Source organism: Fusarium pseudograminearum, chromosome 1 (genome assembly GCF_000303195.2).
Source record: "Fusarium pseudograminearum CS3096 chromosome 1, whole genome shotgun sequence".
NCBI lineage: Eukaryota > Fungi > Ascomycota > Sordariomycetes > Hypocreales > Nectriaceae > Fusarium > Fusarium pseudograminearum.
Window position 1 is genome coordinate 1,915,943 of NC_031951.1, and position 19,642 is coordinate 1,935,584.

Genomic DNA, 19,642 nt, shown 5'->3' on the forward strand with positions numbered 1-19,642 from the left:
TTCATAAGCTGCTGGACTCTCTCCATTACCCGTTACTGTGTAATTGTGGGAAGAACTTTAATTCAAGTAACATGTCTCTATGTTACTACTTTCTGCCGACCAGAGTTCAACAGCCACAAACAGGGGGGTTCACAGGAAGAGTGAGAAAGGGCAATTAAGGTGGCGGACAAGAAATTGAATGATATCAAGATAAAGGAACATGCGCGTGTCTGACTTATGGCACGAGTGCATCAATGCATGTTCTTATTTTTCCCGAAATGCCTCTAATACAGTCGTGATTGGCTCGAACCGAGCCCTATAGAGAATCCCCACTCCCATTGCATGCAAACCACAAGACCAAGGTATGATTCCCCTTTTTTTCATTAAACGCCGGAACCTTACTTGCGCATAGAGCTGGCACGTCGCTTGCGGGCATCGGCCTTGTTGACCTTGGCCTCGGCAATACGCTTGGCCAGGACCTGGGCATACTCGTTCTGGAAATGATTCTGTCAGCAGGGTTGCGAAGAAAATGCGAGTCGGTGGTAACTTACGGCCTCGTCCTTGACCTTCTCGGCCTGTCGTCGCTTGAGAGCGGCACGGTGACGCTTGTGCTGGAGACGCTGGGGGGTGACGAGTCGCTGGATGCGAGGAGCCTTGGTGTAAGGGGACTTACCCTCACCCTTGGGCTGAACCTCTCGTCGAATGACGTACTTGCGGACCTAGTTTCATGAGGATTAGTCTTCTACGTTTCGGTAATAGTATTTAAAGCTCGCTGCCACTTGTCCTGTGCCTTCTTGGCAGAAGGTAGGACAAGAGGTCCTCTCACACTCTACCCAGACTGCCAGCTTTTACACTGCAGCTCCGGGTAGGCGATGAGCGAGTATGGGCGTAGGGAGAGACATACATCGTCATCCTTGGTGAGGCCGAAGAACTTGCGGATCTTGGTGGCACGCTTGGGACCAAGGCGCTTGGGGTGAACGACGTCGGTGAGGCCGGGGATATCAGCATCACCCTGCTTGACAATGCTGAGAGCAAGGACGGAAAGATCCATGGCGACGATGCAGCCACGGACGGACTTTCTCTTGCGCTCACCAGTGCGGCGGGGGCGGTAGCAGGAGTGACCCTCGGAGAGGAGGAGGCGGACACGGGTAGGGTGCATGACACCCTGCTTCATGGGGAAACCCTGCTTGTCGTTTCCACCGGTGATGCGGAAGATGTAGCCCTTGAACTCATCGCCGACGGAGTCACCGGGAACCTCAGCGCCCATCTATCAGACAAACAGTTAGCATCGTTGGTCGAAGGCGATCGGAGTGGTTCGACGGGAAGGTCGTGGATGGAGGGTTCGACGTACGCGCTTGTCCATGAAGACACGGACCTTGCGCTCATCCTCAATGTCGATGAGCTTCTGGCTGCCATTGGCAGGGTAGCTGATGTTCAACTGTTGAAAAGATTGTCAGCCAAATGTTTACTTTGGTGATGTGAAATTCGACCGAGCCGGATAGGAGCACGAGGAGACAAGACGGCGACGAAACAATTCCGTTCCAAATAGCAGGTTGACTCTCCTCGTAGACTCGCATCGGTTGATCGTATTCAGTGTCGTCGTACCTTCATATTGCCAGTTGTGATGGTGGTGCAAGTTTACTTGACCTGGCCTGCTGCGAAGTTAGTAGAGGATGATGAGGTTGTAAATTTCACAGCGAATTCGAGAAAATGGGAAAGTGCGCCTCGCTAGGGCTCCCCACGGCTGCTGTATTGAAATTCGTCAGCCAATCAGCACACTTTTTTGACTCGTCGGGTGAAAGAATTGCCTTTCTCCGTTTCCCCGCCCCGCTTGGGGTTACAGAGACCTCAAATCATTGAACTCCACACTGTGTCGAAAAGTCGCATCTTTGACAAGCTCGCACGTATCGCTGGATTCGGTACGTACCCGCCCAATACTTCTGGAACCCGTGGAGTAAGCTCCATGATATCTGAGATGACTGTCATGAGTGTTCATTCATTTCATAAGTTGTTACAGGCGTTCCTTTAAAATCAACAAATAAATCCCGCTTGCCTAGTAACACCTATATAACTCTCTACGCCAGCCACAATGTCTTCAGCCAAGCTATATCCTCCCAGCAAAGAGTCTACAACATCCAGTCCATTACCACAACTCTTACAAACACCTTCAGGCCTAGCACTTCTGGAGCTTCAAGGGACACTCAACGTACCCGAAGATTCGAATGGCGAGGCTCTAGGTGATGTTGACGTTGGAAGACTCGACTTCCCAGACTACACCCCAGGTGCCGAGGGTTCAGCATGGATGAAGCAGGTCCATCTCTACGTTGGTCAACATCAACGTCTGACTGGTGAAGTCAAGAAGCTGCCCAAAGCAATGGCTGTGATACGAAAAAGGGAGAACAAGAAAATCATTGGTTCTGGCGGAGAGTCAGAAGAGCAGGGAGAGAACTTTGAGGTGGTTGAGATTGTCAAGTACAAGATCATGTTCTCCAACCGACCCGAACCTGTTGGAACCGCCAATGCACCATGAACGTTATCAGCCTTCTCAAAATTTACTCAATTCATATACCTGCATCATATGGGTCTGAAATGCTGTGAGATCTTTGCAACACAGACGATCATCAGGTTGGTGTAGCTTTATAGCGAGCCATATAAAACCTGAGAACTCGATTGATGGAATCCTAATTAGGTCTCCAATGCGGCAGCTCTACAACGGATACATGACATCAACATTTGTCGATCCGAAGATACGGCATTCTTTGGACAGAACAATATACCGTGGTCTCATATTTATGCACTTGGAACAGTCCAGCTTGCTTTGACACCAACCATATGAGTCGTTTTCAGGGATGAGCAAGGTTCATCAACACGATGTGCCCCAAGAGCTATCGTCTTCTTCTTATAATAAGCCTGAACATATATTGATACAATAATAAACCCCTCGAATAATCAAATTGGATAATCGTTTCTCGTTTCTTTTATTGGTGATATCTATGATGCAACCTGCAAAGGCCTCGTCCTGCCCAGTCCATCCTTTCCATAATAATCCATGGGATACACACCATCTCCCCAATCCTTCTTCTCTCCCAGGGCTACCAGCGCCTCGTAAGGTGTCAGTAACGGTCTTGGGAAAGCGTATCCCCAATCGATACTCAAACGTGGACAAGCCACCTGTACCCAACACTCGACATCCGACATGAGCGCAAGCTTGCCTGGGAAGATCTCACTCAGCAAAAGGTGCACTATGGGGATGCCCCGAGCCTTGAGCTCCTTCTCGATGAGACCCAGTGTATGTGGGTTGCCCTGACGTCCCAGGGCACCAAGAATCAAGCCCCATTTGCGCGCGCTGCGAGCGCTGTGGATGGCAGTTCGCCGAAGAGACTGCATTTCCTCGTGACCGTAGGTTTCACGTGTCAGTTTGCGAGAGTAGGGATCGTATCGGTATGCTGGGATAGTAGGGTTGTGAATCATGATACTCTCAAGGTGGAAGCGGCCATCACCAAGGTACAGGATCAGATCGATCTTGTCATCTTCCGTAAGACGAGGGGATGTGCAGCCCAGAATCTCACCCTTGCTCAGAGGCGCAATCTGCGGAACAAGCACACGGAAACCGCCTCGCTCGAGACTGCTCTTGACGCCATGAATAGTGGCGTTGAACTGGATGGTTCCGACAACAGCAATGGTCTTGCCACTGGCAAAGTTGCGCTCCAAAGATGCTAAAAGATGTGTCGCATCGATGCTGATATCGACAAAAACGTAGAGTGTCTTGATAGTAGTCACATCGACAGGAATGAGACAGCTGTGAGCATAGTGCACCAGCAAGTCGCAGCCAAGAGCCCTCGCGGTGTAGTCATCGATACAGCATGCACCGTAAGTCACATCTCCCATAATCAGAGTCTCGATACCCGGGCAGAACTGGGTTAAGATGTCGGAGATGGTAGTAGCAAAAAGAAGGAGACCTTCGGGCATCTGGAGCGCAACTCTCTTGGAGCCTGAAGTCTGGATGCGATGAATTGTCTTTGGAATCTCAAAGTTGTAGTTGGCTGGTAGCAGAGAAATAGCAGCCTTCAGATCAGGGTTTTCGAGAATCTCCTTGGGAACTTGATTCAACAGCCTGGGCGCTCTTCGAGGTTTGGCAGCTATACAGCATGAGCACATCTTCACTTCTGACTTGAGACATCATCATTTTCACGTACTTGCGACAGCACCACTCTCGCCTGTGGCCCCCGATGATCCATTCTTTGCAGCAACTTCAGTGGCGGCTCTTCTTCCTACGAATCTCTTCTTGGGTTGCTTCAGCGGCGTGGCCCCATTCTGAGTTTGTGCTGCTAACTCTGTCTCATTTTCAATGGCGGGGGATGGGCTGGCCTGAGCGAGCTGGGCCTCTTCGATATCGGCTGCTGTGCCAAGATCGGTCTGTCGTCTGTCTTCCTCCATATTGGATCGGCAGAAATTGTTCTCAAGACAAAACTTAATTCTATCTTGACTGTTTTTTCCCGTAGCACGTTTGTCCAGTAGGTAATTAATTACTAACCTTTCAAAAAGTTGGGCGGCAATGTGCGTAGATTGAATTTTCAACACTGTAGTTCCACTTTTAGACATAATTGACTCTATCATTGGCCCATCACTGTTTAGAGAAGCCATGACAGCCAAAAGCAACCACTCATCATGATACCTCACTCATTCGCTTCTACTGCTCATCATGATAAATAGACAACGTCAGGTAGAGGGTTGGTTGAATTGCATTAGCTCGCCTCCCTATCTTTACCCACATGCCTACTCTTTCTCTAGTCTACAGCCTCCATTCAAAGACAGCATGAAAACAATCCACTTAAAAACAAGTTGCTCTGTCTGCTCTTCCCTCTTGCGCGCGCTCATTATACTATCTATCAAAATGCTGACAAGTCGTCCCCTCATGCGTCAATCAGGTTCTCTTCTGTCTGCTGCTGGCCGCGGGCCTCAGTGTCTGCTCGGGCCTTGCCCTTGGACTTGGACTCCTTGGCGGCTCGCTGGTAGAACTCGTTGAGGACCTTGGCGGGGATACGGTTGAGAAGCTCCTTGGGGTAGATACGAAGCAGGCTCCATGCAAGGTCGAGAGACTCGTAAATGGATCGAGACTCGTACTGGCCCTGGCTAATGAACTGGCGTTCGAACTTCTCCAGGAACTCGAGAGACAACTTGTCTTCGGCAGACAAAGCCTCCTCACCGACGACAGCCTTCATGGCTGCGGCATCACGACCAATAGCGTACTTGGCGTACAGCTGGTTGGAAACATCACCGTGGTCCTTTCGGGTCATGCCCTCACCAATAGCAGACTTCATCAGACGAGACAGCGAAGGTAGCACGTTGATGGGTGGGTAGATACCACGGTTGTCGAGAGCTCGGTCAATGAAGACCTGACCCTCGGTAATGTAACCTGTCAAATCGGGAATAGGGTGGGTGATATCGTCGTTGGGCATGGTCAGAATGGGGATCTGAGTGATGGAACCGTTTCGACCCGCGACACGACCGGCTCGTTCGTAGATGGTGGACAAATCAGTGTACATGTAACCGGGGTAACCACGTCGACCAGGGACTTCTTCTCGAGCGGCTGAAACTTCTCGAAGAGCATCACAATAAGCGGAAAGATCAGTAAGAATGACCAGAACGTGCTTCTCGAGCTGGTAAGCGTAGTATTCGGCAGTGGTAAGAGCGAGACGAGGAGTAATAATACGCTCGATACTAAAGAGGATGTCAGTTTTTCAAGGCAGAAAGCGGATAGACCCGTTACTTACGTAGGATCGTTGGCAAGGTTGAGGAAGAGAGTAGTGCGCTCCAGACTGCCGTTCTCCTCGAAATCGCGAGTGAAGAATCGGGCGGTTTCCAAGTTAACACCCATAGCACCGAAGACGATGGAGAAGTTCTCCTCGTGTCCGTCATGAACACCCTTGTTGGTGATGCCCTGCTTCTGGACGAGACCAGCCTGTCGACAAATCTGGGCGGCGATTTCGTTGTGAGGCAGACCGGAGGCAGAGAAAATGGGAATCTTCTGTCCTCGGGCAATCGAGTTCATGGTGTCGATGGCAGAAATACCGGTCGAGATCATTTCCTCGGGGTATTCCTGGAGTCATTGTTAGATTGGGTTATGGGATCGTTAAGTAGAAGCCTTACTCGAGAGTAGGGGTTGATGGGAGAACCGTTGATGTCGAGGTAGTCCTCGGCCAACACCTTGGGACCCTTATCAATAGCACGACCGGATCCATCAAAGATACGACCAAGCATGTCCTCGGACACACCAATCTTCAAGCTCTCGCCGGTGAACTTGACTTTGGTCTGTGATTGTCTTAGCTCCATGTCCGTCAATACAGCTCGCGATACCGCCTACCTTCTTGACATCAATACCGGAAGTACCCTCGAAGACCTATACAAATCGTCAACCTCCATATCACTTCGCATCGCAATCATTCAAAGTACCTGAACGACAGCTCGGTCACCTGTATTTCCATGTCAGCATATCCCGCGTCATTACTTGTACTAGGCTAGTAGCTGTACTAACCTCGAGCTTCCAGGACTTGACCTGAGCGCTCAGTTCCATCGGGAAGAGTGAGCGTCACAATCTCATTGTATCGCGGGAATTTCACCTGGTATTGTCAGCTCAAACTGGCCGAGCCGACTCGAGTTTGGGGAAATGACGACGTACGTTGTCCAGGATGACGAGGGGACCGTTGACTCCGCCGACGGTGTTGTATCGAATTCTGGGGACGACCGAGTACGAGGACGACTCGCGAGGATCCGCCATGATGGGCGAAATATCGGTAAATAGGCGGGAAAGGGTGAGGCGAAATGGGCGAAGGAGGACACGATACAGGAGCCGATCGCGAAGCTTGGATGGAGTTGGGAAATGGCCCAAGAGGTTGGAGGAGGTTGAGCTTGCTTGCTTCACCAGAGTGGGGACTCTCTCTACCTTAGTCTAGCTGCGCCAACCCAGGCGACGCACGGCCGATAAACTCACCTCCACATACAAGCATCGGTGACATCACATGACATACGAGTTTCATTTGACCTTGGACTGAAGATATCGAGTTGTTAGCAACGACAATATGGGTTTCTTATATATATATGTATATCAACTACTTGCAAGCTTAAAGTGTCTCTAAATACTTTCTCAAAACGCTAGGCCCCAAGTATACAGTCATCAAGCTCGCTAGTTGCCTTGGGTTTTAGCCTTGATAGCTTCCCTAGCTGCGTTTTCTATAGCTCGGGTTCGAGCTCCCAGAACTGCCTTGCCGACTGTGCTTCCATTCTCCTTGCCAAGCTCCCTTGTGATCCATGCTCCAATATCAGACATGGCATCTAGGTTGATACCTGTATCCATACCTAGAGTCTCCATGAAATAAACCATGTTCTCTGTTGAGACGTTGCCAGTCGCACCAGGACTGTAAGGGCAGCCACCCAGACCACCAACGCTGCTATCAAACGTTCGAATCCCGTGCTCCAGAGAAACAGCAGTGTTCACTAGAGCTTGGCCGTAGGTGTCGTGGAAGTGCATGGCAATATCCTCAGTTCGGATGCCTGCCGCTGACATGCACTGAAGAAGAGCTGCGGTTCGTGGGGCTGTACCCATGCCTGTAGTGTCACCAAGAGAGATCTCATCAGCTCCCGCCTCCAGAAGATCCGTAGCAATCTCTGCTACCTGGTGAGGGTCGACATCAAATCCTTCAAAAGGGCATCCCAGGACCACAGAGATGTAGGCTCGAACACGGAGACCCATACCCTTAGAATCTCGAATCACCTCCTTGAAACGCTCTAGCGAAGTCTTGATATCGCAATTGAGATTCTTCCGTGTGAAGCTCTCGGTGGCAGCAGCAAACACTGCAACCTCGATGTTTGGCTTCTTCGCCTCATCCTCTGTAGCTGCTGGCTCCAGTTGCGTTGCAAACCTGCCGGTGTTGGCAGCGAGAATGTCCGCGGCAGACTTGAAGCCTTTATTGTTGGGGGCAAGGAAAGAGTATGAGATCGGACCAGGAGAGGAAACCTTTCCGTTGAGGATATGCTGAAGGATCTCGCTAGAATTGCTCATCTGCGGTGAGACAGTTGTCAGTACATCGTGACATCAATGCTGCAATAGCTAAACCTACCTGAGGAACCCACTTCGGAGCAACAAAAGAACCGGCTTCGATAGTAGAGACGCCTGTTCGAGCTAACCGCTCGATAAGCTCAATCTTTGTTTCCAGAGGAATTGACATCTTCTCGTTTTGCAGTCCATCTCGAGGGCCGACCTCCACCAGCTTAACACGGTTATCCTGGGAGATGCCACTGCTGGCTGTCGCAAAGCCTCTATGCCAACGGATCTGTTGTGAGCGCCGGCATGCTCTGCACACGCTGGATCGCAAGAGACTCATGGTTCTATTTTTCGTTGTTTTTGATGTCACGTTCGTGGAATTCGATCGACAGACGGTTCAAGAGGATAAAATGCCGTGTTTGCTGGAGGTCTAAGTAATGGATGCCGATTCGCATACTGTCGGCCCCAACCCCAATGTGGACCGAGCTTCGGGGCTCGGTACATGCGGCTCACAGTACGGGCATCTAACAACGGACTAGCAAAACAATTACAGAAACGGCTCGAAACCCGTATTGTTCCCCGCGTCCCGCAAGTTTAATTCACATCTGGTAACAAGCAGACAATGGGATTGAGGTGTAAGAGGTATCTGTGCGTTATTACAACTACAATACTAGCAACTACAGTACAGGACTGCCTCACGCAATGCCTCCGACTCGGACAATTTTGTTATAAAAGACACCGGAACCCTTGTACAGATCTTGTCTTTTGGCATTAAAACTCGTTTTGGCTTAACCTTTGCGAAAATAAGAAAATACACCTCTGTCGGTAGCAGGCTAAAACTGGTTCAAAGATAGCAATCCAGTCATCGCATCCGTCACCGCTTAGTACTCAGCCTCCAACTCCTCATCACCCATGGAGTCGGTGGCAACCTCCTCATAATCGCGCTCAAGGGCAGCGAGATCCTCACGAGCCTCGGAGAACTCACCCTCCTCCATACCCTCACCAACGTACCAGTGGACGAAGGCACGCTTGCTGTGCATAAGATCGAACTTGAGGGAGAGGGAAGACCAGGCCTCGGCAATGGCGGTGGTGTTGGAGAGCATGCAGCTATAATGTGTTAAAACTCATATTGTCATTCAGAAGGTACGGAGTGGACTTACACAGCGCGGCTGACCTTGGCGAGGTCGCCGTTGGGCACGTTCTCGGGAGCCTGGTAGCAGATACCAAGCTTGAAACCAGTAGGGCACCAGTCGACGAACTGGATGGTTCGCTTGGTCTTAAGGGTGGCAACGGCGGCGTGGGCGTCGTTGGGGACGACATCACCACGGTACAACAGGCAAGTGGCCATGTACTTGCCGTGACGGGGGTCACACTTGACCATCTGGTTGTTAGGCTCGAAGCAAGACATGGTCATCTCCTGGACAGAGTTGGCCTCGTGAGCGGCCTTGGCGGCCGAGATAACAGGAGAGTAAGCGACGAGAGGGAAGTGGATTCGGGGGTAAGGGACCAAGTTGGTCTGGAACTCGTTCAAGTCGACGTTGAGGGAACCGTCGAATCGGAGGGAAGCAGTAATGGAAGAGACGACTATGCGTTATTAGCCAGCTGCCTTAGATATCAGTATAAACAAAACCTACCCTGAGCAATAAGACGGTTCAGGTTCTCGTAGTTGGGTCGCTCGAGACCGAGGTTTCGGCGGCAGATGTCGTAGATGGCCTCGTTGTCGACCATGAAGGAGCAGTCGGAGTGCTCGAGAGTGGTGTGTGTGGTGAGGATAGAGTTGTAGGGCTCGACGACTGAGGTGGCGGTCTGAGGAGCAGGGTAAACACAGAACTCCAGCTTGCTCTTCTTGCCGTAGTCGACGGACAGGCGCTCCATGAGAAGGGCACCGAAACCAGATCCAGTACCACCACCGAAAGAGTGGAAAACTAGGAAACCCTGGAGGCCAGCACAGTTGTCGGCAACCCGGCGGATCTTGTCGAGGACACCATCGATGAGCTCCTTGCCGACGGTGTAGTGACCACGAGCATAGTTGTTGGAAGCATCCTCCTTGCCGGTGATCATCATCTCGGGGTGGAAGAGGTTGCGGTAAGGACCAGTGCGGACCTCATCGACGACATTGGGCTCCAAATCGCAGTAGATGGCTCGGGGAACATGCTTTCCGTTGCCTAGAGAAGGGTGTCAGAAGGAAGGGTTTTGGGCAAGAGCTATATTCCTACCAGTCTCTGAGAAGAATGTGCTAAATCCCTGGTCGGGGTCCTGCGCCTTGCGCTCCTCAGTGAGGTAACCATCAGGCTAGAGGCAGTTAGTATATGAGCGATGTTGTGTTTGTTGACAAATCGAGGGGTAGTTGTTTACCTGGATACCGTGCTCGAGACAGTAAAGCTAGGAAAATAGTCAGTAAATAGGAAAATAAACAATTAAGGTTGCAGGAAACTCACCTCCCAGCAGGAGTTGGCGATCTGGCAACCAGCCTGTCCGACTATAAGAGCTCAGTTAGCACGACAGTGGTTCATGGCGGAAAAGGAGATGCGGTGAAAGGCCAGAGTAGACAAAGGGAGCGAGCAATAGCTTACCGTTGATGCTAATGACCTCACGCATGTTTGCAGATGTTGTTGATTTACAAGTATGGAGATGGAGGAAGTATGCAAGAGCAAAGAAGAGGGACCACAGAGAAAAAGGACGACAAAAAAGATCAGGCCAGGCAAGGCTTTTACAACAATGACTTGGCTGAGGAGGAGGAAGAGAAAGCAAAGTAAAGTAAAGCGGAGTGGGACGAGAGGGCGAATGTTTAGTTTGGTGATAAGTTAGCGGTGGTGGGGGAAATTTGGCAGACAGGGGAGTCTCTGCTGGGCAGGGATTGGATTGGACTGTCTGTGGATTTGTTGATTTCGAGGCGTGCCTGGGCTGGAAAGGGGCAAGCGCGTTCTGCAACGCCCTGCTGGCGCTTTTCGCTGCCGACGCCTGTTGGCCGGCTGCCAGGGCTTCAGGGGTCACCAAAGGGACCTACGGGGACCCTCTGGAGCTTTACTGGCCCCGAAGCGCCTTCCATTGGACTGAACATCATCTACCGCTCCGTTGTTTCCATCTTGTCCGTTGTTCTTGCGCTTCACCGCTCGAGCAAAAAATTGATAACGGCTTAACAATTCCACGGCAGGTTATTCTGTCCAGTCCATACAGCGTTACCGGGTTATGTATGCACTCCGTACAGTAATATACAGTTGCCTAATGCTCGAATCCAACGAACCGGATCCCTAGGCAGGCGTTTGTCCTCCCGTCCAGCACCGAGATATTGGTGTCTCTCTTTAGACGACGATCCATGGGTCCATATTTGACGACGTCTCATCTCTCCTCAGACTTTCATTTCGCCTCTGTTATGAGCTGCAAGCCCCATTGGAAGTCGGGTCTCTGAGCCGCCTTCCAAGGATAAAGTATTAGGAACATCAGATTATTTCTTGGCTACAGACAGGTCTCCCTACACTTACTTTCTCTTTTCACTTCGGAAATATGAACAGCTACATTTTAACAACCGACCCCTGTTCTAGGTTCCAGTCGGTTGTTTATATCCCTGCTGTTATGAGTACGTACCCGGATCCATAGCTTCCATTCCCCATCACCATTCGCCTCCTGGTCTGTTCAAGACATGCACAGATACAGTAAGGGTTCTTGAGCTCGAAAGCATGTTCATGTTCATGTTCAAGCTGATTTGGTCTTATGATCCTCCTAATGTGTCTCGTCATCACCTTGAGCTCGGTCGATGGTCTCCATTGTGGCAAGCTATATGTTGGAATTACAAAAGGCCTCAAGGGGTCCAAGCTTCACCGGCTCATCGTGCGCACGATCACAAATTATCGATTGACAGCCAGGTCCTCGAACTTTCAGCTCAACCCCTAAACCCTGAAAGATTTGACCTCGTATTGTTGGATAAATACCGACAGTGCCAGGGTATGCAAACGACTGTTCAACTTGAACTTATATCACAAAAGGGTTCCCATGATCTGGGGTTAATCTACTCTGTACTCCGTGGAGAGTCAATGACAACCAAGCCTAGCTCACTGTCCATGTGTTTTGGGATCTCGGTTGTCTAATATGTGGTATCAGAAAACTGACCTTTAAATTTGAGACTTCAGGAAGGAAGGAATCCAAGATGGACTAGACTGAATCTGTGATTTCGTCTCTTGTGTAGTTAATGAGTATGCTTTTAAATGTCTTGAGGAATGACTTTACAATAACCACAATCCATAACCATTGAGAGCAGTTCAGTTCGCCTTTAAGTTAGGAGTGGACCACACCGTTCGTACTCTGTAGACAATCAAGAAACATTGTTTACTAGGATCCTTGCCCAAACTAATATGTCGTTGCAAGGACAATGCTCGGCATAACTTAACCTACATCTAAGGGCCGAGTCTAACAGAACTCATCTTACTCTTGGAGTCATTGGGTCTCAAGAGACTACAGATATGTGATGACCCTTGCAGTGATTTTCTTCCTGTATCTACAGCGTAGAACACGTTAAGAGCCAGGTTGTAGAAACGAAGGTGTGCTGTTGTTGGTAGCGGGGCATTTGGGAGATGTAGCCAGTACACGTGACGCTATTGACAACATGCCTCTCTCATCTCAAACACATCACAAGGATAACAAGGGAAGATTGATTCTACCTGACCAATCATCACTATGTTCTTACTATCAAACAATCAAATCGCATACTTGCTTGTCCTGGCATCAGTACTTACTTCAGTTCTCGCCAACGTTGAGAAGGTCATATTTACAGCACCCGCAGTATTCCCCATTCCTCAGCAGAAGCCCTCGCTAGCCGACCTCAGACTGCCGGTCCTCACACCATATGCCTCTGAGATCAGGACCAACTTGAGCCGCGTGTTTCCCTCCAAAGCAAAGGATTATGCTTCGGGTTCTGCGACATGGGTGCTTCTGGATAACTTAAACCCCGAGCAGCGATATGAGTTTCGAGTCTGCTGGGCTGCGATTGTAAGTCCATATATGGGACCAATTCAACGTATAAATATGCTAAGTGATGTTTGTATAGCAACCTACAGGCTTCGTTCTGAATGTATTCGAGCTAGACACCGTATGGGAGACCCCAGAACTGATTCAGTCACTGGCAGGCTATGCCTTCTCACGCCAAGACGACGGGACTGAACTACACGAAGAGTTGCCACAGCCCGGAGAGAGGGAGCGTAAAGCCTCGCTTCTTCTGCTGCAAATCAAAGCTTCTGCAGACTACTTCACTGATGATGAAGCTCTCATGAAAGATCCTCCAGCTGTGCTTGTGGATCTTATCCTCGACCCCTATCTATTTAACATCGTCCCTCGCTCTTTGGTCCCAACCGCTGGGTACATTGTTGTCCTCGCTGTAGTGTCCTGGTTCATTGCCAGATCTGTAGCCTCCAGGTTACAAGCGATTGCCATTACAGCCGATAGTTCAGACAAGAAAAAGAAATGATGAAAAGGGCATTGATGTCCTCGGGCTCAGTAGTTGTGATGCTGTCTACAAAAAAGGGGGACTGGTAAAATGCATTCTACTATCTACGTTAATCATATTCCTCATAACTCTTCTGCCCGTCACGTCATTCTCGGCCCTCTGCAGGCCTTGATGTCTATACTCAATTCGATGTATCCTTGTTGATAAACACTGCCATATCGAACATGCAGTCGTTAAATGCATATATGTGGTGAAAGAAACGGCTCTAAAAGGCCGGTTTGATGAGCTCTCGCGATCTCAAATCAAAAACGACCAGATTTTCTTCACTACAGGGCTAAAAATAGGGGTTTGTGGTTTCTCCGTACAGCTTCGCGCCAGTCCCTCAGTAAGGTCCTCCATATTGTTGTTGAGGATGGCTTCCATGAGGAACAGGAGGAGCGCCGCTGCTTTGGTGAGATTGATGACCGTAAGAGGGCTGCTGGTTCCCATGACCTCCGCCGTAGGAAGGGCTATATCCTCCAGGAGGTCCTCCAGGTGGGGGAGGAGGATAATGCTGGGAACCACCAGTTGGGGGCGCACTGTAGCCTTGGGACTGCTGGGCATGTTGATCAGGTGCACCGCCGAATTGGCCTCCGTGGGCTTTAGTGTCAGGATAACCATGACCTGATGGTTGGTGAGGTGGTTGCTGTCCAGGAGGAGGAGGGAAATACTGTTGTCCATGCTGTCCTTGTTGCCCATGTTGTCCTTGCTGGGGAGGACCTCCTGGAGGGGGAGGAGGGAACGAGTTGTTGTGAGACAGGTGCGGGCTTCCTCCGAACGAGTTTCCGCCATACTGCTGATGCGAACCCGGCTGCTGTTGATGGCCTCCGTAGGGGGAACTGGGGCCGTGCTGTTGCTGATGCGAGCCGTATTGCGACTGGGTTGGGCTAGAATGCTGCTGGTTACCATACTGTTGGCCGCCAGCAGGTTGTTGCTGGTGCACGTTGTAGGACTGGTGGGAGCCTTGTTGCTGGTGCGATCCGTAAGACTGACTCTGTCCGGATTGAGAGCCATGCTGCTGGTGATGGCTTGGCGAAGGCGTGCTATAAGAATGCGCTCCAGTAGCAGCGGGTGCTGATGGAGCCGAGGGAGCCGAGCCTGATGGGTTGTAAGTGGGAGCTTGGCCAGAGTATGTTCCTCCACCCTGCTGCTGCTGTTGCTGTCCAGAGTTATAGCCAAAGTTGGAGCTTTGTCCCTATCGCATCATTAGTCTTGCGCAGGACATCCAGCTCCGCCAACGTGAACCTACACTGCTGCCGTGCTTTCCTCCAAACATGGTTGCTACGCCACCTATAATTTGACCAGCGATACCACCGCTACCTCCTCCTCCTCCCTGCTGCTGCTGCTGCTGCTGTTGCTGGTGCGAATTCTGGCCGGAACTGTTATGGTAGTTCTGAGGGGCGGGGGGCTTCTCTTGGGAAGCCGAGTGCATGAAGCTCTGGGCTAGTTGGCCAACAAGTTTGCCTGCACCCGAAGGCTTGTTCCCTCCACTACTACCGCCGCCGCTACCACTACCACCATGACTGCCGCCGAGAAATTGGTTTGCAAGACCGCCGAGGCTGCCCAATGGGCTGGAGCTACTGCCTCCGCCACCACTACCACCAGAAGTCTTCTTTCCACCAAGCAAAGCGTTCATAGCCATGCTCTGTCCACACATGTTAGTGAGTCGCAACAGGACAAGGCCAGTGACAGTGACTTACTCCGAGTCCTCGATCCCCAGAGGGCCCATCTACACCGCGAGACCCATCGGGCATGATTGGTTCCATGGTACCGTCCGCATGGCGCACAGTCTGCGATCCATCAGGATGCGTGATAAGTTCAGGCGGCTTGGGAGTCCCGTAAGGATTTTCACTAGGAGGGGCAGGAGTGTTGCCCGTCTTAGCGGGCTCAGTAGGGACATCCCACTGGGAAACACCAGTCGACAGCTGGACATAGTAGTATTTCTTGCTCGTACCATCCCACTGAGCAATCCAGCCTGCGGGCAGCGGGGGAGGAGCAAACGTAGGACCTTCGGCCTGGGGAGAGGCAGGGCCAGTCATGGTCAAGGTCGAGGTTGAGATAGAAGTGTTGTATATGGCGGTCGAGGCGGGGTCAGAGATAGGCGAAGAGGAGAATATTGTCGCGTGGTGAGGATGAAGGAATTGTCGTAGACGGAAACTCCGTCACTGAGCGAAAAGCGCTGCAGTCATGAAGAGTGTGAAATAGAAACAAGACAAAAACGAAGTGAGGCCTGGACGAGTGTCGCCTCTGGGTGGTGGAGGTTAATATGGGAAGGCTTGGCTTAGTCTAGGTTGGTTGACTCGACTGCACTGGGCTGAACTGGGACCGGAACGGACTGGGCTAAGCCTGGGAAGAGGAGGGGCCCCAAAGTTGCCCTTTCGCTTTCGCCGCCTGAAGAGGGTTGGTGGAAGATGGGGGAGAGCATCAGCAAGGCAAAAGCCCACTTTGGGTAGGTTGGGTTATGCTTGATATAGTGGGCGGTCAAATCAGGCCTCTTCAGTGAGTTACAAAGTGTAGTTAGACCACTTCACAAGCGAACAAGACAAGCAGGTGCGCGTGTGGACCAATAAACAAGCTGGTAAAAGGCAAACCAAGACAAATAGTCGTACTTGGATATGCGACTATGTTTTGCTTTGAACATTCTGTCTTTATCACTTCGCCAATCAATGTACACTAGGATTTCTAAGTATCTCTTTAAGACCGATAAGTGCTCATTTTAGTGCCCTTTTAGCGAGCAAGGGCTAGAGCCTATTAGAGAAGTCAGTCTATACTATAAGAATAGATACTTTAATTTATTAATATTATATATTATAAAAGAAGTCCTAGTATTTCTATAAGGTATATAAAGGTATATTATAATCTATATAAATCTTTATTATATACCTAAAGCGCTTTCCTTTTAATTATAAGGCTATTTTAATAAGGGCTTTATAGCTATAATAATAGCTTCTCTTATAGTTATTATAAATATTTTACCTATAATATAGTTAATAAGTAAGTAGACTAAATAAGCAAGTAGATTAAAAATCCCTTACCTTATATCTTTACTATTTAATTAGATAATTCTTAATAACTTAATATATTATAGTCTTTAAATAAAGCTAGAATCCTTTTTACCTTTTAAGCCCTTTAAAATAACTTTAATTTTAATCTTTAGTAAAATATAAATATATATTAAGTCCTATACTGTTATAGTATTATTATTTTTTTTTACTATTAAACTTATATCTCTTAATAAATTAAATAAGTAATTCATTTATATATTAAGTCCCTTATAGCACTTTATATTACTACTATAATAGTATTTAATTATAATATAATACTATTTAAAAGTTATAAAAACTATTTAATTTAAAAAAGTAAATAATAATTTAATTTATTATTAATTTAAATTTATAAGGATTTTTTTTATAATAGTATTTTATAGAAAAAATAGCTAATTTTTTACTTATTAATTATAATATATTACCTATTAATAAGTAATAAGCTTATAATTTTATTAAATAATAATTAAAGCTAAAAATATATATCTTTTAAAGATATAATTACTAAAAAGTTAAATATAAAGATTTAATTATTATTTAAAGTTAATTTTAACTTATTAAAAATATAATTATAAAATATAATATTTAATTAAGTAATATTTAAAACTTTAATAAGATTAGCTTTATAATAGGCTTAATATAATTTAAGATAGTTATTATAAGCTTAAAAAGGTAAAAAAAGCTAAAATTAATATAATTAGGAAATTATAAATAGATTATTATAATTTTAATAATAAATACTAAAGGTTAATTAATCTTACTATTTATTATTAATTTAAGTTAATATTATCTTATAAATTAATATTAAAAAAATAACCTTTTTAATAATTAAATTATTATAATAAGTTAAAATAAATAAATAAATAATAAGTTAAATCTTAAGTAATTAAAATACTTTAATTAATTAATAATTAAATAATTAGTTAATTTTTATTATTTTTTAATCTTTAATAGTTATAAAAGTTATTATTTTATTAACTTTAAGAGATATTATTAAAATTATAAGATTATTATATTTTATATACCTATTTATATATTTTATTTACTTTAGCCTTTTAATATTAAGTATTTTTTAATATTAAAAAATACTTATAGTTAAAAAATAAAGTATTTAATTAAATACTTTATAATTTATATTTTTAAAATTAAATTCTTTTTAGCTTTTTATATTACTTTTTAAATTATTTTTATAAAAAGTAATATTTAAAGAGCTTTTAAAGGAGTTAAGCTTTATCCTTTTAACTTAAAAACTATTATCTTAAAGCTTAATATATAGCTATAGACTTTAATACCTCTTAAGGAGATAAGCTAACTATTTAGCCTATAGGTTTTAAAGACCTTAAAGATAATAAAAAAGGCTTAATTTTAATTTAAATACTTAATTAAATAAATTATTATATATAAAAATAGCTCTTTAAAGTTAATAATTAAAGCTATTTAATTAAATATTAAAGTAATATTAATAATTATATATAAGGTTATCTTATTAAAAGATTAAATTTAAAATCTTAAAGAGGTAAATAGTATATTAAGTTAATATTAAAAGGTAAAAAAGATAAAACTATAAAAAAGAAAAATAATAATAATATAAGAAGTATTATAAGTAATTAATTAGATAGATATTAATATATAGGTAATAGTTAAATTATTAAAAAGTAGTAATTAAAGAAAATTAATTAGATTAAGTATTTAATATTATAATATATATAGTAAGACTAAATATAATATAAAAACCTATTAAGAGGCTTTAGAGGTATTTAGGGAAAAGTATAATAAGTAGTTTTAATTAATTAAATAGATTATAAGAATCTTATTATTTAAATAATAAAGAAGGTTAAGAATTTTAATTTACTTACTTATTTAGTCTATTTACTTATTAACTATATTATCTTTTCTTTAACTAAAGTAATATAAATTATTATTTAAATATTTATTTTCCCTTTTTAATTCTTTTTAATAGTTTATAATAAGTTAGTTATTTTATATATTTTCTTATTTTTAAAGTTATAATTTATAGGGTTTAAAAGTAAAACCTTAATCCTTATCTTCTTTTATATTTTACCTTTATTTTTAAATTAGTTATTTATTATTTAATTCCTTTACTATATATATATTTTATCTCTATTAGTTAACTTATTTTCCTTTTTTAATATAATTTAATACTTTATTTTAAGTAATCTAATTAGACTTTAAGTATACTATTTAATAGTTTTTATATTTTTAGTAAATATAATACCTTACTATATTAATAAGGGTATAGGCCTTTTAATATATATATTCTTTTATAGTAATAAGAAAATAGTTATAGCTAGTTTTATTTTATTTATAGAGTTTATAGTAATATATAATATAAGATATTTAAGAGTTTTATATATAATTTAAACTTATAAGGTATTTTTAAAGTTTTTTTATTATAATTAGTTATTTTATAATAGCTTAGCTACTTTTTATTTCTTTTTAAGTTATAATATAAATATAAATATTATTATTTTATTTTATTTTTACTTTTTTTTATATTAATTCTTAATATATTTATTTTTTATTATCTTATTATTATAATCTTTTATTATTATATTATAAGGTTATATTATTAAATTAAAAGTCTAATTTAGCTTTTATATATAATTCTTAGGCTAAATAATAAAAGTTTTCTTTTTTAATAAGTTATTTAACGCTAATATAATTAAGGTTATTATAATAAAGTCTAAATTACTTTAATTATATTAAGATATTATTTACCTATATAATTCCTTTAAGTATAAGTTAAATATCTTATTAAGAGATAGCTCTTTTTCCCTTATAGATAACTATAATAGTAATATTATTATAACTATATATTATTAGTTTTAATATTAGCTTTTATTATCTCTCTTTTTATTTTATAATATTATTTTTTCTTTTTTACTTTTATTATTTATTAGCTTTAGCTTTATTCTTAAGCTTATTATTATAAGCCTTTTTAATTATTACTTTATATACTTTTTCCTTTTTTTAAATTATTTATTATTATTATAAGAGTTTTATATAATAAATATACTTTTTTTATTTCTTAAGCTCTTTATTATATTCTAATTATAAGTTTATTAAAGTATTTATATTATA

At 44.3% G+C, this 19,642-nt stretch overlaps 9 protein-coding genes across 9 annotated transcripts, besides 27 other annotated features; 3 read left to right on the plus strand and 6 right to left on the minus strand.

Moving 5' to 3' along the window:
• Positions 1–377: 377 nt before the first annotated feature.
• FPSE_06402 (uncharacterized protein) lies at positions 378–1,590 on the minus strand (the record flags this gene model as incomplete). Its single annotated transcript, XM_009259520.1, has 5 exons — positions 378–473; positions 531–698; positions 884–1,246; positions 1,331–1,417; positions 1,585–1,590. 5 exons carry the CDS (start codon positions 1,588–1,590, stop codon positions 378–380), a joined length of 720 nt encoding a protein of 239 aa, XP_009257795.1.
• Positions 1,591–2,068: 478 nt separating this feature from the next.
• Positions 2,069–2,509, plus strand: FPSE_06401 (uncharacterized protein; the record flags this gene model as incomplete). The annotated part of the gene is made up of 1 exon (XM_009259519.1): positions 2,069–2,509. The coding sequence occupies one exon, from the start codon at positions 2,069–2,071 to the stop codon at positions 2,507–2,509; it is 441 nt and encodes a 146-aa protein (XP_009257794.1).
• A 461-nt stretch (positions 2,510–2,970) lies between these two features.
• Positions 2,971–4,416, minus strand: FPSE_06400 (uncharacterized protein; the record flags this gene model as incomplete). Its single annotated transcript, XM_009259518.1, has 2 exons — positions 2,971–4,118; positions 4,176–4,416. The coding sequence occupies 2 exons, from the start codon at positions 4,414–4,416 to the stop codon at positions 2,971–2,973; spliced, it is 1,389 nt and encodes a 462-aa protein (XP_009257793.1).
• Positions 4,417–4,892: 476 nt separating this feature from the next.
• FPSE_06399 (uncharacterized protein) lies at positions 4,893–6,757 on the minus strand (the record flags this gene model as incomplete). Its single annotated transcript, XM_009259517.1, has 7 exons — positions 4,893–5,700; positions 5,754–6,079; positions 6,130–6,291; positions 6,344–6,379; positions 6,433–6,452; positions 6,515–6,599; positions 6,659–6,757. 7 exons carry the CDS (start codon positions 6,755–6,757, stop codon positions 4,893–4,895), a joined length of 1,536 nt encoding a protein of 511 aa, XP_009257792.1.
• A 405-nt stretch (positions 6,758–7,162) lies between these two features.
• FPSE_06398 (uncharacterized protein) lies at positions 7,163–8,360 on the minus strand (the record flags this gene model as incomplete). The annotated part of the gene is made up of 2 exons (XM_009259516.1): positions 7,163–8,038; positions 8,097–8,360. 2 exons carry the CDS (start codon positions 8,358–8,360, stop codon positions 7,163–7,165), a joined length of 1,140 nt encoding a protein of 379 aa, XP_009257791.1.
• A 541-nt stretch (positions 8,361–8,901) lies between these two features.
• Positions 8,902–10,618, minus strand: FPSE_06397 (uncharacterized protein; the record flags this gene model as incomplete). The annotated part of the gene is made up of 7 exons (XM_009259515.1): positions 8,902–9,127; positions 9,181–9,604; positions 9,655–10,185; positions 10,237–10,312; positions 10,376–10,402; positions 10,459–10,499; positions 10,594–10,618. 7 exons carry the CDS (start codon positions 10,616–10,618, stop codon positions 8,902–8,904), a joined length of 1,350 nt encoding a protein of 449 aa, XP_009257790.1.
• Positions 10,619–12,691: 2,073 nt separating this feature from the next.
• Positions 12,692–13,478, plus strand: FPSE_06396 (uncharacterized protein; the record flags this gene model as incomplete). Its single annotated transcript, XM_009259514.1, has 2 exons — positions 12,692–13,003; positions 13,062–13,478. 2 exons carry the CDS (start codon positions 12,692–12,694, stop codon positions 13,476–13,478), a joined length of 729 nt encoding a protein of 242 aa, XP_009257789.1.
• Positions 13,479–13,839: 361 nt separating this feature from the next.
• On the minus strand, positions 13,840–15,535 carry FPSE_06395 (uncharacterized protein; the record flags this gene model as incomplete). Its single annotated transcript, XM_009259513.1, has 3 exons — positions 13,840–14,691; positions 14,746–15,141; positions 15,197–15,535. The coding sequence occupies 3 exons, from the start codon at positions 15,533–15,535 to the stop codon at positions 13,840–13,842; spliced, it is 1,587 nt and encodes a 528-aa protein (XP_009257788.1).
• Positions 14,830–14,860: a microsatellite.
• Positions 14,981–15,027: a microsatellite.
• A 258-nt stretch (positions 15,536–15,793) lies between the features above and the next one.
• Positions 15,794–15,838: a microsatellite.
• A 281-nt stretch (positions 15,839–16,119) lies between these two features.
• On the plus strand, positions 16,120–16,595 carry FPSE_06394 (uncharacterized protein; the record flags this gene model as incomplete). Its single annotated transcript, XM_061988446.1, has 4 exons — positions 16,120–16,164; positions 16,323–16,334; positions 16,484–16,490; positions 16,585–16,595. 4 exons carry the CDS (start codon positions 16,120–16,122, stop codon positions 16,593–16,595), a joined length of 75 nt encoding a protein of 24 aa, XP_061844441.1.
• Positions 16,268–16,312: a repeat region.
• A 29-nt stretch (positions 16,596–16,624) lies between the features above and the next one.
• Positions 16,625–16,674: a repeat region.
• A 17-nt stretch (positions 16,675–16,691) lies between these two features.
• Positions 16,692–16,763: a repeat region.
• Positions 16,764–16,777: 14 nt separating this feature from the next.
• Positions 16,778–17,080: a repeat region.
• Positions 16,799–17,108: a repeat region.
• Positions 16,821–17,130: a repeat region.
• Positions 16,841–17,146: a repeat region.
• Positions 16,985–17,171: a repeat region.
• Positions 17,172–17,223: 52 nt separating this feature from the next.
• Positions 17,224–17,330: a repeat region.
• A 3-nt stretch (positions 17,331–17,333) lies between these two features.
• Positions 17,334–17,431: a repeat region.
• A 5-nt stretch (positions 17,432–17,436) lies between these two features.
• Positions 17,437–17,469: a microsatellite.
• Positions 17,470–17,748: a repeat region.
• Positions 17,749–17,899: 151 nt separating this feature from the next.
• Positions 17,900–18,195: a repeat region.
• Positions 17,975–18,249: a repeat region.
• Positions 17,978–18,273: a repeat region.
• A 35-nt stretch (positions 18,274–18,308) lies between these two features.
• Positions 18,309–18,556: a repeat region.
• A 25-nt stretch (positions 18,557–18,581) lies between these two features.
• Positions 18,582–18,712: a repeat region.
• A 27-nt stretch (positions 18,713–18,739) lies between these two features.
• Positions 18,740–18,775: a repeat region.
• A 77-nt stretch (positions 18,776–18,852) lies between these two features.
• Positions 18,853–18,974: a repeat region.
• Positions 18,975–18,984: 10 nt separating this feature from the next.
• Positions 18,985–19,025: a repeat region.
• Positions 19,026–19,118: a repeat region.
• Positions 19,119–19,174: 56 nt separating this feature from the next.
• Positions 19,175–19,278: a repeat region.
• Positions 19,279–19,375: 97 nt separating this feature from the next.
• Positions 19,376–19,534: a repeat region.
• Positions 19,535–19,642: a repeat region.